Source organism: Corvus cornix, chromosome 3 (genome assembly GCF_000738735.6).
Source record: "Corvus cornix cornix isolate S_Up_H32 chromosome 3, ASM73873v5, whole genome shotgun sequence".
Lineage (NCBI taxonomy): Eukaryota > Metazoa > Chordata > Aves > Passeriformes > Corvidae > Corvus > Corvus cornix.
Genome location: NC_047056.1, coordinates 113,913,463 through 113,926,875, shown reverse-complemented (window position 1 = coordinate 113,926,875; position 13,413 = coordinate 113,913,463). Strand labels below are relative to the sequence as shown.

At 52.2% G+C, this 13,413-nt stretch overlaps 1 protein-coding gene across 1 annotated transcript in view; it reads left to right on the top strand.

Moving 5' to 3' along the window:
* RAB10 (RAB10, member RAS oncogene family) overlaps nt 1–13,413 on the top strand; it is a 42,746-nt gene that overhangs the window by 16,597 nt on the left and 12,736 nt on the right. The window contains exon 2 of the mRNA XM_039568721.1: nt 9,891–9,951. Within this exon, the coding sequence (XP_039424655.1) occupies nt 9,891–9,951 (61 nt within the window). The remainder of the gene's footprint in view (nt 1–9,890; nt 9,952–13,413) is intronic.

Here is a 13,413-nt window from a genome sequence, read left to right as displayed (position 1 = left end):
CACACTCATGCTAGCAAATGTCACTGGATAAGAGTCTTTAACTTATCTTTACAGAGCGAGATCTGGTCATAATTCCTGTTCTTGATACCTGCTCTACAGAATAGCAGTTTTCAGGATACTGCAGGTCCCGTGGATCCCCAGCAGTTGGATACAGCTATTCCCATGGGAGTGTCTCTGCTCTTACTGTGAATGTCACCCAGAAAAGCAGTTCTGTGTAGCTGTTGCCGTCATGGTGTGCATGGATGGAGGCTGCTGACCTTGGGATAAAGCAGGGAATGTTTGCCCAGGTTCAGGGGGGAAAAGCAGAGGATGCAAGGAGTGCTTTGGTGAGTGGGTGATGAGAGAGCTTTTGGGGAAGGAGAGGCCTTTGGGTGATGGACTGAGGATGGGAGGGTCGGCACCAGGGACTGGATGTTTGGGAAAAAGCTGTTAACACTGCTCGTGTCATCAGTTGTGGCTGGTGGAATTAAAGTCATTATAAATCACTTGACTCTGTTCCCATGGTCCTGCCAAGCCCAGCTTGATCCAAACCAGGCTCCCAGGCAGGACCTTCAACTTCAGGGGGAAGTTTCTCTTACCCAGTTGTGGAGCTTTCTTAGACCGCTGGGATGGTTGGCCTCTGTGATCTTCGGGGTCTTTTCCAGTGTGGACGATTCCAGGATTGTGTTCTGTAAATGAGCTAAGTGCACATTTCCCAAGGTTTCAGCTGAGGTGTGTGATACTTTACTTCATGTGAGGTGTGTGTTAACTCTACTCAGATGCAGCTGCAGGTGCTCTGTCAGTGCTGAGCTGTCACGACTTGAAACCTTGCAGAGCAGGATGAGTGAGTTCCTGCTGCAGCTCTGGTTTGCACACTGCACTGGGAAAAACTTCCTGCAGAGAAGGTGAAACACCTGAATCACCGAATTTCTGCTTTGCTAACCTATAAATCCATGGTTTACTCATAGCTTGCGTTCTTTGTTACACTCCTGGTCATGGGATGTCAGAAATGATGGAACCGAAGGTGTAGGAGAGGAGAGCAAAGACAGCCAGGAGGCCATTCCAGTGTCACTGTGCTGACTGATACTCTCTGGCTTGTTCCCAGGGCTGCTCCTGCTTCTCCCCATAGCTGTGGGAGCCCAGGGTCTCTGGAGTCCTGCCCTGCCTCTGTTCATTTCCTGGGGCCCCTTTGCTCCCTCTGCCGAGCTCTGCTCCCGCTCCGGGCACTGGGCTCTGTGTCTCAACAAGTCAGGCAGGTACTCCCTATCCTGCCCCTGGAGTCCTGAGTCACTGCAGCTTGGGAGGCTGAGGGAACTCCCATGGCAGTTTGTACCACAAACTGGAGCCCTTTGGGGAGCGTTTATGCTGGGTCTGCGCAGGGTGGGAGTTGCCTGTCGTTGAGAGGGCTGGGGATGTGCAGCGTGGCCCAGCAGACCCCCCGAGCGTGTGCTGCCCGTGTGTGCTGGGGCTCTGCATTATTTATAACTTGGGTTGCAGCTCTTTGTGTGGGCTTGGCTCTGGCCAGCAGCAGCACTTGGGTTGTCTGGCCCAGGTGTTCAGGGAGGGAGATTCCTCTCTGGTCCTCGGCTCTCCATGGCTGGCTGGGTTATATGGGCAGAAGGTGCCAGGACAACGGGGAATGGCTTCCCACAGGCAGAGGACAGGGATATTGGGAAGGAATCCCAATATTCCCCTTGGGAAGGCCCTAGCACAGGTTTCCCAGAGCAGCTGTGGCTGCCCCTGGATCCCTGGCAGTGTCCAAGGCCAGGCTGGATGGAGATTGGAGCAGCCTGGGATAGTGGAAGGTGTCCCTGCCCACAGCATGGAGTGGGGTAAGATGAGCTTTAATGTCCCTTCCCACCCAAACCATTCTGGGATTTGATGAATGCTACTTTTTCTATTTCCTCAAAGAATTCCTTGCCACATGTAAGTGTAGGAAGGATCCATGCAGGAATGGCTGCTCTCCCGGGGATGTGTGTGGGAAGCAGGGGATGTGTGTGCTGGGATTCTGTGTGCACACACGCACCAGCAGGTGAGCTGCGTGTGCAGGAGCTCTCCCCTGAAGGAGGAGGAGCAGCTGCTGGGTTTACTGAGTTACTCTGCTGTTTACTCAGGGGATTAAGTGTGTTTGAGCTCTGAGAACAGGGTGTGCGCAGGGCTGTGGAGTTTGGGCATCCTCCTGCAAAGACATGAACAGAATTAGTGCTGCCTGCTGGGTTTAAACCAGCAGCACCATGTGTTTGCATTTTGTCAGACCCCAGAGCATCCATAGGCTTGTTTTGATTCCATCCTTGGTTTTTTGTTGCTGATCAGGCTGCCTTTCCCTCTTCCCACCTTCCTTCCCATGTGCCTGACCATGCTACACGTGATCAGGGCTGAACACAAGGGAGGGTTCAAATGCAGTGCAGTCCCTCACTCCTGATGAATAAATGTTTTGTTAGGAGGAGTAGCCATGGCCTGAAGTGTCAGTTCCTTACCTGGATCTGGAAGTTCCTGGTACTGTTTAAAAGAAGCCAGGTGATCCCAAGCTTTCAGGTTTCCTCGTCGCCGTCTCTCTGATAATTTCATTGTCAGGGAGTGAGTTTTGAGACTTCGCCTAGTGACCCCTTGTGCTCTTTTGTTGAAGCTTTCTCCGGAGAAAGAAGAATTCCCAAAGCACTGATGGTCAGAGATCCTCCTGTTAGAGAAGCTGTTGGGATTGGGGGAGGACAGTGTGGGTTCCAGCTCCCTTTGGAGCCCCGTTCCAGTGGTTCCTCCCCTCTGCAGTTGGGCGCTGTGCTGGCTGCCAGAGGTGGCAAAGCCGGATTGCAGGAGGAATTGCCATGAGTGCCAAGGCTTGTCCCAGCCAGCCTAAAGCTTCCCACTCCCTCCCACGTCAGCTGAGTTTGGCTCCCTGATAAAAGCCAGGCTTTCACTCAAGCCTTTGCCAAAGGATGAGGCCGGGAATAGCTTCAGTTTCTCCTTCCTAAATACCCTTATCAGAGAGCTGTGATTCTTAAAAGTGGCCCTTAGTGATGGAGGCCTGTTCCTTTCGTATCTCCCATGGACAAGGCAGAGGAGCCACCCCAAGGAGCTGAGAGGGGCTGCAGGAATTGGAGCCAGGCAGTGTAATCACAGAATGGATCATGGGTTGGTTTGGGTTGCAAGGGACCCGAAAGCTCAGCTCCATGCCATGGGCAGGGACACCTTCCACTATCCCAGGTGGCTCCAAGACCCATCCAGCCTGGCCTGGAACACCTCCCTACATCAACCCAGCTCTAGCAAGTGCTTTAATAGCCACAGAAAGGCATAAACCTTGTCTTTACTGCCTCACTTTTTGGAAATTCCTATGTTGAGCAAAGAAGGTGCCTGGGCAGGCAGAAGGAAAGTGCTGCTGTCTTCACTAACAACTCTCCCATTCACAAAGTGTGAAGGAACGAGGCCTCGGGACGCACAGCAATACCAGGAGCACAGGATGTGCCATACCTGGAGTCAGTGTGGAGCTGGGATCCTCCAGGTGTGCTTAGAGCTTACCCAGGGCCAGGAAACAGCCCCAAAATGCCTTTATTTAAATAACAAAAATACAGTGAAAGAGAACTGACAACAGCAGGAAAATGCAGCAATAATTAAGTCTGGGAGCTGTTAAAATTGCCAAATTAACTTGGGGGTGGAAAGCTTTGTCTGGTCTTTCTAAGCACAGCTATTTCATCCTGAGGTCCCCCAAGTCTCGAGAGAGATGTATTTACCTTGGTGCAGAATCCCAGAATCCCTGGGTTTGGAAAAGACCCCCAAGGCCATCGACCCCAAGCTGTGACCAAACCCCACCTTGTCCCCAGCCCAGAGCACTGAGTGCCACCTCCAGCCCTTCCTTGGGCACCTCCAGGGATGGGCACTCCAAACCTCCCTGGGCAGCCCCTGCCAAGGCCTGATCACCCTTTCCATGCAGAAATTCCTCCTTAGTCCTCCAAGCCCTCGCAGTAACAAACTTCCCAAATATATCAGGTCCAGAACTCTAAACTCGTTCAAGACAATGCAGCTCTTGCAAAGAAGCTTTAATGCTGCGGTGTCACTCGCTTAGAGCAGGCAGCCGTTACCCTTGGTTAGCAGTTAAGATAGTTATTAATTATTTCGTAAGAAAGCTTCAGCAGTAAATCCACTTTCCCTTTCCAAGGAAAGCCCAGCACAAGCGCATCAGGCAAGAGCTGAGGGTTCTGCTTTTAATTAAGCTCTTAATGATCTCAGTTACTACTTAAGTCTTTCAAAACATTTCTTCTGCAAGGGATTCAGACCTGCACAGTGTGGATGAACAGCATCCCAGACCACACTCTACGTTTTAAGTGCCAACACTACTTTCCAGAGGTTTTCTAGGAACTGTTTTCTCCCTCCTTCACCCTTCAGCACAGAACAAGGTCTCAGTGTTGGTTTTTCCGGGTCTTGTCCCCAGCACTGGGCGCTGGGACTTTGCTGGGACAAAGATTTCACTTGGTGTGAGAGTTTTTGGAAGCGCAAGCTTGGACAGGAGAGTTTATTTTTGGAGGGGCAATAGCAAACCCCAGGCCAGGGGCTGTTTGTGCCTGGGACACTGGCACTGCTGGATTCCAGCTCTGTGGATACCTGTGGAAGAACACGTGGATTACACAAACACACACCTGTTAGGGAAAGCCTTGGCTCCTCATCTTACTAAAAAATAAAACCCAGACAAAACCTGAACTCTTTTAGTGGTGCAGTGACTTCATTTATAGCTGACAGATTTACAGACTAGATAATCCAACCATAATCTCCATCCCCATCCCTGAAAGTGTCCAAGGCCAGATTGGACAGGGCTTGGAGCAACCTGGGATGGTGGAGGGTGTGTCCCTGTCCCATCCAGTAGGACTGGATGGGCTTTAAAGTCCCAGCCCAAAACATTCCTTGACTTTGTAGTCAGGTGATACTCTTGGAGAAGGTGCTGTGGCTCAGGGTGACACAGCCCTGGGAGTGGCACAGCTGGGCACGGCCGTCCAGACACCTCCTGGTGCTCCTCAGGAGATGGGAATGTGCCCTGAGTTCTGCCACGGGAGCTCAGGTGTTGAGAGCTGTTCTTTGAGTACACACTTAAAAACCCTGCCTGTTGTCAGAGCCTGTGGCACGAAGCTGGGTGGCTTGAACACACGAGATTTGAATGACAGTCACTGAGGCTGGAAAAACACCCTCAGACCATCAGGTCTGACCATCCCCCAGCACTGCCAGGGCCACCACTGCCCCGTGTCCCCAAGTGCCACATCCACGGGGCTTTAAATCCCTCCAGGGATGGGGACTCAACCCCTGCCCCGGGCAGCTGTGCCAGGGCTGGACAGCCCTATCCAGGAAGGGATTGTTCCCAATATCCACCCTGAGCCTGCCCTGGCCCAGCCTGAGGCCGTTCCCTCTCCTCCTGTCCCTGTTCCCTGCCAGCAGAGCCCGACCCCCCCGGCTGCCCCCTCCTGTCAGGGACTTGTGCAGAGCCACAAGGTCCCCCCTGAGCCTCCTTTGCTCCAGCCTGAGCCCCTTTCCCAGCTCCCTCAGCCGCTCCTGCTGCTCCAGCCCCTTCCCAGCTCCTTTGCCCTGATGGACCTGAGGATGAATTTGTGCACGTTTGCTTTTCTTCCCCGAGCTGAGCACACGTGGTGCTGCTGCAGTGTGTACCCAGCAATTATTAATGAATTACAGACAAAATGCAGTTTTTTCTCTGCTGCTCTTGGCCTGTGCTGGGTGGGATGTGCTGTGTTGCGTGGGTTATCCCTGCAGGGTGGGATGTGCCTGCGGGATGCCTGTCAGGCTCCAGCTCCCAGCCGTGCCCTCCTCCTGCCCTACATTCTGCTTCCTCCCGCCCAGAGTCCTCCCAGAGTCCTCCCCGTGCTCAATGGGGGCTTTGTTTGGAAGGAATGCAAACAAAATTCAGGCTGTGTGAAAAGGGCCAGCTCATCATTTGTAGCTCTGCAATGGACTGGAAAATAACTTTCTCCCTCCCTCTCGTGCTGGTGGCTGTGGGTCTGTCACTTGTGAGGAACAGTCACTTTGTGATTTAGTGGCAGAGGAGGGATCTCGGCAAGCCCTTGGCAGGGGCTTGGGAAGGTGTAAAGTCATAGGGAAGTGATTATGGACTTGAAGCTGTTCTGCTGATGCAGGTCCTGGCTATTCGTTAACATCTTACATCTGAGACAGCTGGGAACACAAATCCCCTGAGCCAATAATTCTGTAATCCATCAGGACGTGCAGGGTTTGAACCTGCACAGGTGCAAGTGGAGTTGTGGGCAGTATTCCCTGTGGATCTGGGGTGGAGGGGCCTGGCTTCAGTGTCCAGTGTGACCTGGCAGCCCCTGGAGCTGCTCCTGGGCCGTGTTTGCCATGGCTGGGCAGAGGAGACTCAGCACTGGTTAAGGGCAGTGTTTGCACTGCCCATGGGATCGACTGCTGGTGCTCCTTAAAGCCTTGGTACCCCAGGCCAGGAGCCCAGAAACTCCATAAAAGCTTCTGTCCTTTCTAGAGCTGAGTTCAGGTTTGTCACACCTGGGCCCGTGGAATCATTGAATCCCAGACTGGTTTGGGTAAGAAGGGACCTTAAAGCCCATCCAGTGCCACCCCTGCCATGGCAGGGACACCTCCCACTGTCCCAGGCTGCTCCCAGCCCCAATGTCCAGCCTGGCCTTGGGCACTGCCAGGGATCCAGGGGCAGCCCCAGCTGCTCTGGGCACCCTGTGCCAGGGCCTGCCCACCCTCCCAGGGAACAATTCCTTCCCAATGTCCCATCCAGCCCTGCCCTCTGGCAGTGGGAAGCCATTCCCTGTGTCCTGTCCCTCCATGCCTTGTCCCCAGTCCCTCTCCAGCTCTCCTGGAGCCCCTTCAGGCCCTGCAAGGGGCTCTGAGCTCTCCCTGGATCCTTCTCCTCTCCAGGTGAGCACCCCCAGCTCTCCCAGCCTGGCTGCAGAGCAGAGGGGCTCCAGCCCTGGAGCAGCTCCGGGGCCTCCTCTGGGCTCTCTGCAGCAGCTCCACGTCCTTGTGCTGCTGGCCCCAGGGCTGGGGCAGCTCTGCAGGTGGGCTCCCACCTGAGCACAGGGGCAGAGGGGCAGAATCCCCCCTCCCCTGCTGCCCACGCTGGGGGATCAGCCCAGGACTGGGAGGTTTTGGGCTCTCATGTCCAGCCTCTCACCCACCAACACCCCAGGTTGTTTGAAGGAACAGGTGGAAGGCTGGGAATTGGAAGGAAGTGCAGGAGTGAGCTGGGCCCCATGAGGATGTGCCTGCTGTTAGTGTGAGCTGTGCTGAAGGGTAGTGAACATTTCTGTATCTTACTTGGAACATAAGGAATTTGTAAGATTTTTGTAAGCCTGGCAGTATTCTTCCAGGTTTTCCCGTGAATTCCAGCTTGCCCTGCTGAAGGTGATAAATATCAACACTTAATGAGGGAGTAATTTCATGCTCATCTTTAATTCATGAGCTCTGTCATTATCCCCCTGTGATGACGAGATGTCTGCTCCTCAGCCAGTCAGGTTTATACCCCGTTATCCTCTTCAGCTCTTTCCTGAACTGAATTTTCCTGGAAACCTCCTCATATCTGTACCCTGTTTTCTGGGAAGCCTTTGTGTTTCTGCTTTTTATTGTCAGCAGCCTTCGACTGAACGGGCACCACAGCCACTCAGGAGTCTCCTTTTCCCAGTCTCTTGAAAATCCTTTGGAAGTATTTTGAGGGAAATACATTGCTATGTATAACAGCCTCCCTTTTCTGAAGGCTGAACTGGAATTATATTGGAATGGGAGCTGAGTAGAACATGGCATTAGCGATTTATTTTATTCCCAAGTACTGGAGTTGGCTAAATCCCTCCCAGTACAGAGAAGAGTTAATTTCCTTGCCTGGGTTAATAATTTACTTTATCTTAACACATAAAAAGTGGCTCTCCAACATCCTGCTGCAGCTGGGCACAGCCCAGAAGTAACTGTCACCATATAAAAGATTTCATGTCTCATAGTTGGTGTTCATTTGTTTGTTGGGTTGCATTGCTGGGGACACAACATGGCAGCAAACAACTCCCTGAAATGCTGAAAAAAATCCAGGGTTGGGTGGATTTGGGGCAGTTTTGTATCTTGGCAACCAATCATTCAGCAGGTTTGTGTTTCCAATCACATTTGCGTGATAGTTAATACATTGATTCAGAAATGTAACTTAATATGAGGAGTGCAGCAGTGCTGGGGCTGACTGGAAAACAAAGGAGCACTGCCCTGAGATGGGCAGGAGGTCCCAGGCTGCCATCCTGGGATTAATGCACAGCCGTGGCCTTAAGTCCCTGCAGGGCTTTGGATCCCAGAATCCCGGAATCCTCCGGGATCATCCAGGCCAAGCTGTGCCCAATGCCCATCTTGTCCCCTGCCCAGGGCACTGAGTGCCATGTCCAGGCCTTCCTTGGACACCTCCAGGGATGACCCTGCAATGCCCAGCCCAGGACTGGGGCTTTCTGGGCTGGGTCGTGTCCAGCTCTCAGCCCAGGAGGTTCTGTGTGCTGGGTGTTGGCTAAAAGGAGTTTGAAGCAGAGCTCCCATGCAAACTGGTTATGTAATAGTGCATTTCATAAATTCTGTTTAATCTTTCTTGGTATAAAATGACCTTGTAGATTTGGGAGGGAAGTTTGGGATTGCAGCTGCTGCCTTTTAAAAAGTCTAAATATAAACAGGTTTTTGGAAAGCATGAGGAATGATCAGTGGTGTTCTCTGATTGGAATTGAAAGTCAGAACGGTGCCATCTAATTAGTGTCAGAGCAGTTTGAGAGGATGGTTTGGAGCGTTCCTGCTGCTCTGGTGTAGCCTCTGCTGGTAATTCTTGTAGGCAGCTTTGGGAAGAGAAAGTTGAATCCTGGGGCAGCTCTGGGCCCCTCCTGACAGGAGAGACCCTGAGGGGCTGGAGCGTGTCCAGGGCAGGGAAGGGAGCTGGGAAGGGGCTGGAGCAGCAGGAGCGGCTGAGGGAGCTGGGAAAGGGGCTCAGCCTGGAGCAAAGGAGGCTCCGGGGGGACCTTGTGGCTCTGCACAAGTCCCTGACAGGAGGGGGCAGCCGGGGGGGTCGGGCTCTGCTGGCAGGGAACAGGGCCAGGAGGAGAGGGAACGGCCTCAGGCTGGGCCAGGGCAGGCTCAGGGTGGACAGCAGCAGGAATTTCTGCATGGAAAGGGAGCTCAGGCCTTGGCAGGGGCTGCCCAGGGAGGTTTGGAGTCCCCATCCCTGGAGGGGTTTAACAGCCATGTGCATGTGGCACTTGGGGACTTTTTATATTGGTTTTGAAAGTAAAAACCCTTTTCATGGTCTGTGGGGAGGATCTGTGCTTGGCTGAGTTCTGAGTCCTGGTGACACTTCTGCCGAGGCCTGGCTTTGGCTGTCCCATATCTGAGGCTGAAGCAGGGATGGGTCTGGACAAGGAGACTGAGCTCTGATAATTCACATTTTCCTGCTGGGTAAAGCTTCCTGTGGCTTGAACTGTTCTGCATCCCCGTGGAAGCTCAGAGTGTCTGTAGACCCTGTTGGTGCTGGGGGGACGTGGGGCAGGGCAGCCCATGGCTCCCTGGAACAGCTCCCCAGGGAATGGGCACAGCCTGAGGCTGCCAGAGCTCCAGGAGCCTTTGGACAGCGCTCTCAGACAGGGGGGGATTGTTGGGGCATCTGTGCAGGGCCAGGGGTTGGACTGGATGATCCTTGTGGGTCCCTCCTGCTCAGGGTATTCCAGGTGAAGGTGCCCAGTGCAGACCCCCGAGGCCCTGGCTGTGCTGGTCTCCCAGCTCCTCTCCCATTCCAGTGTCCCTGGTTTACCTGGCAGTTCAGTGAGAGGAGAAAAAAGCTGCTGTTCTGTCTCAGCCATTTGGAGTTGATGTGGAATTGATTTTTTTTTTTCAATGAATAAACACTAATTACTTATTTGTATGTTTGTTTATTTTAGGGATAGACTTCAAGATTAAAACTGTTGAATTACAAGGAAAGAAGATCAAGCTACAGATCTGGTGAGTAACACACATCTTCCTTCAGCAGCAGGTGTTCCTGGGGAGAGTTTGCTCTTCCTGAATTCCGTTCAGGGGTCCAGGTTTGCAGCTGTGTTCTGTGTTTCCACAGTGGTCACACTCCATGTGTGTGTCTGGAGCAGCAGCAGTGTTTGTAACCACTGGGCCTGGCTGCTCCCTCGGACAGGCTGCTGGCAAACCTCCTGTTGGGCAGGAGAGGATCCTCACAGGCTGTGATTTAGTGGGAAGTGGTTTAAAACTGGAATTTTTAAATTAGGAGTTGCCTCCAGTCTGTGACTATAAATTGACTCGTAGCCTTGCTCTGTGTCAGCAAGAAAATGCAATCCAGGGCTGCACTTGGGCTGGAATTTTCCATGCTCAGCTGCCTGGAACACGGCTGCTCTGTGGGAATGTCTGACAAGAGGCAAAGCCTCAACTCCTTCCTTTGAGCTTCTGTGCATTTAACCAGAGGCTTTTCACCAGGTCAGCTCAGGAGAGCCGGGGGCTTTTCCTGGCCTGTGGGTCTGCCTGGGCTCCCTGCTCACCGTCTGCATTCTGGAGCTTCACTGAGAGCTCAGAACTGGGATTTGTCCTTTTTGTCCCACTCATAACAATCCTTATGGCTTCATAAGGTTGGTGTCTGTAGATGCAGGTGGGGGGGTTCCAGTTTGGAGGGGCACTGGTCTTTCCAGTCATTCCAGGCAGTCATTCCATGACTTCCAATCACGAGCAATTATCCTTCCTAACCAGTGCATCTGGAGTCCTCTTGTCACCAGCACCCTGAGGAAGTGTTAGAGCTGACAGAGAGTGGGTTTGGATGGGATTTTGGGAAGGAATTGTTCCCTGGGAGGGTGGGCAGGCCCTGGCCCAGGGTGCCCAGAGCAGCTGGGGCTGCCCCTGGATCCCTGGCAGTGCCCAAGGCCAGGCTGGACATTGGGGCTGGGAGCAGCCTGGGACAGTGGGAGGTGTCCCTGCCCATGGCAGGGGTGGCACTGGATGGGCTTTAAGGTCCTTTCCAACCCAAACCATTCCATGACTCCATGATTAAACTTAAAAAGAAAATCATCATGAAATGTAAACCAGAAAATACGGAAAAATGAGGATGTTTAATGCAGATATAAAGAACAAGCTGTAATGAAGCTGTGCAGATTGTGGGGTTTAGTGCCTTAGGGAAGTGGAGTTGGGTGAGCTGAGATTTATACGACGGCAACTTTTAAATGTCACAAAATTGGGAAGTTGTGGCCTGAATCTGCTGCTTGTTCCTGCTAGGTTCAAACTGCACATTTGAAATGAAACTTGGAAAGCAGAAAATGAAGCTCATACAGAAAGAAATAAAAATAATCTCAGTACTGTGTTTCCAACTTTTCCTGTAGCAGGAGTGTTGCCCAGCAGTGGCTCAGTGTCTTGTGAAGGTGTTCTGTGCAGTGCATCTCTGTTTCCCCACTGCTTCCTCCCTTTGAACTCACCCCACACTTGCAGGAGCTGTGTAACCTTCCCAGAACAATCCAAGGCAGCAGCTGAGTGAGCAGGGGATGGATTTAGGGGAATGTTTCCCGTGTAAACCTGAGGCTGCTCTGGGAGCTTTCCTTGCTCCAGAGTATGGATCTGGTCTTATTAAACCTCCTGAGCTTCCCATGGGCCACTTCTGGAGCTTCTCCAAGTCCCTCTGGACGACCCCGTCCTTCAGGTGTGACAACCACACCACCCCACACAGCAGGACAGCTCCTCACCTCTTCCTGGGTATGGAAAAAGTGCCCTCGTGACAGTCTCTCAGCCATGCCCTGACCTCTGAAATTTATATTTAGGAGTAAAGCAAGAACACAGAGGTCAGGCTGAATTAAACCCTGCCTGAGGTGAGAAGCAACTCGATACTCAGTAGCTTTAAAACTGGGGGTGCTGCTCTGCAAGGATCGGGCTGGGATTAGCGCGTTCTCTACTGCTCCAAACATAAATGTGCCTGCGAGGAGCAGGATGGCTCCCAGCCCTCAAGGAATGAGCTTGTCCGGGGCAGATCCATCAGGAGGACCACTGGGTGTCAGATTCTGGGTGGAGGCACGTCCAGGAACTGAGGATGTTCTTGGCTGGGTTATTGTCCAGCCCCTCTTTGGGAGAATTGCTGCTGGGACAGTCACCAGTGATGGCCTAGTGCAGGATCTGGGAGAAAGGAATTAATACACACGTGGGAGTGGAAATACTTACAAAGGGTGGGACCTGGAGGGGTTTACAGTGCTGAATGTCTGGAAGAATATTAATACTGTCATGGTGCAGAGAAAGAATGGAGGACCAGAGTGAGAGATCCAGGAAAAGATGGTGCTGGCTTTGGGAAAACGCTGAAGGACTTCAAAGGGAGAGGGTAATAAAGCTAAAAAATTAGTGTGATATCACACATTCAGGAGCTCAGGTAGAGTTGCTTTGAAATGGAAACCAAAAGGCTTTGGCATCCTCGAGTTCCCAGAACTCATTAACATAATGCAGCCACTGAGAAATGAAATGGGATTTCCCTGATGGTGTGGGCAGGAGGTGCATGTGTCAATCCCACAGAACACAGGTTTGATCAGCACTGCCTGGGGAGAAAGGGACTGTCTTAGGAAGAACTACTGGAAAGATGAGGGTTCTTTAGGATATCAGAGCACATCTTTAAAATCCTGGATATCCTGAACAGGTAGGGAGGGTCTGACAGAACTCATTGCCGTTTCCAACGCCAGAACATCAGTTCTGGCCTGAGGCTGGAAAGTGGCACGTGGAAAGCACCAGGAAATGAAGTTTTGCTGGGAAACTCCTCATGGGATGTAGTGGTAGCTGCAGGTGTCCATGGAGGGGTTCACAAGGGATTTCACGAAGGAACAGTCTGGTTTGGACTCTTAAATCCACAGAGGGGATCCCTGGTTCCAGAATTCCTTAACCACTGGGAAATGGAAGCTGGAAAACCTCTGGCCTGCCCAGGTACTGCTCTGAGGTGCTTGTCAGGAGGCACAAAAAGCAGAGCTGGGTTTGTCATCCAGGCAAACTACAGGCTCAGAGGAGTGTTACTGTCAGCTAAAAATGTAATTTTTTCTTCTTTTCCTACTTAGCTGCTCCTCCAACTCTCCTGTCTTTAATGACATTTGTGTGTCAGCCTGTTTTCCTACAGTCTTCCTGACTGATTCCAAATTTTAGGAACAGCTTTATGTTTTTAGTGTGCAACTCCTAACCGTGTGGAGGACTATAAAATAACATTTTATGTTATAACAGAGTGCATCTCTGCTGGCAATGCATTTACATGGCCAGAGAGGTGTCCTCAGGGTCTTAGGTAATTCAGCAAGGAGCTGGTGTCAGAAATAATCCCCTGTCGTGGAATGACTGTGCGGGTGGCAGCAATGTGGTGTAGCCGTCCCGAGTCATTCCAGGTGTGAAATTCCCTGTGGTGTGCAGGTTCTGGCATTCAGTGAGCGTGCTGGTGACCAGCCAGAGCTGCACACAGCTCCA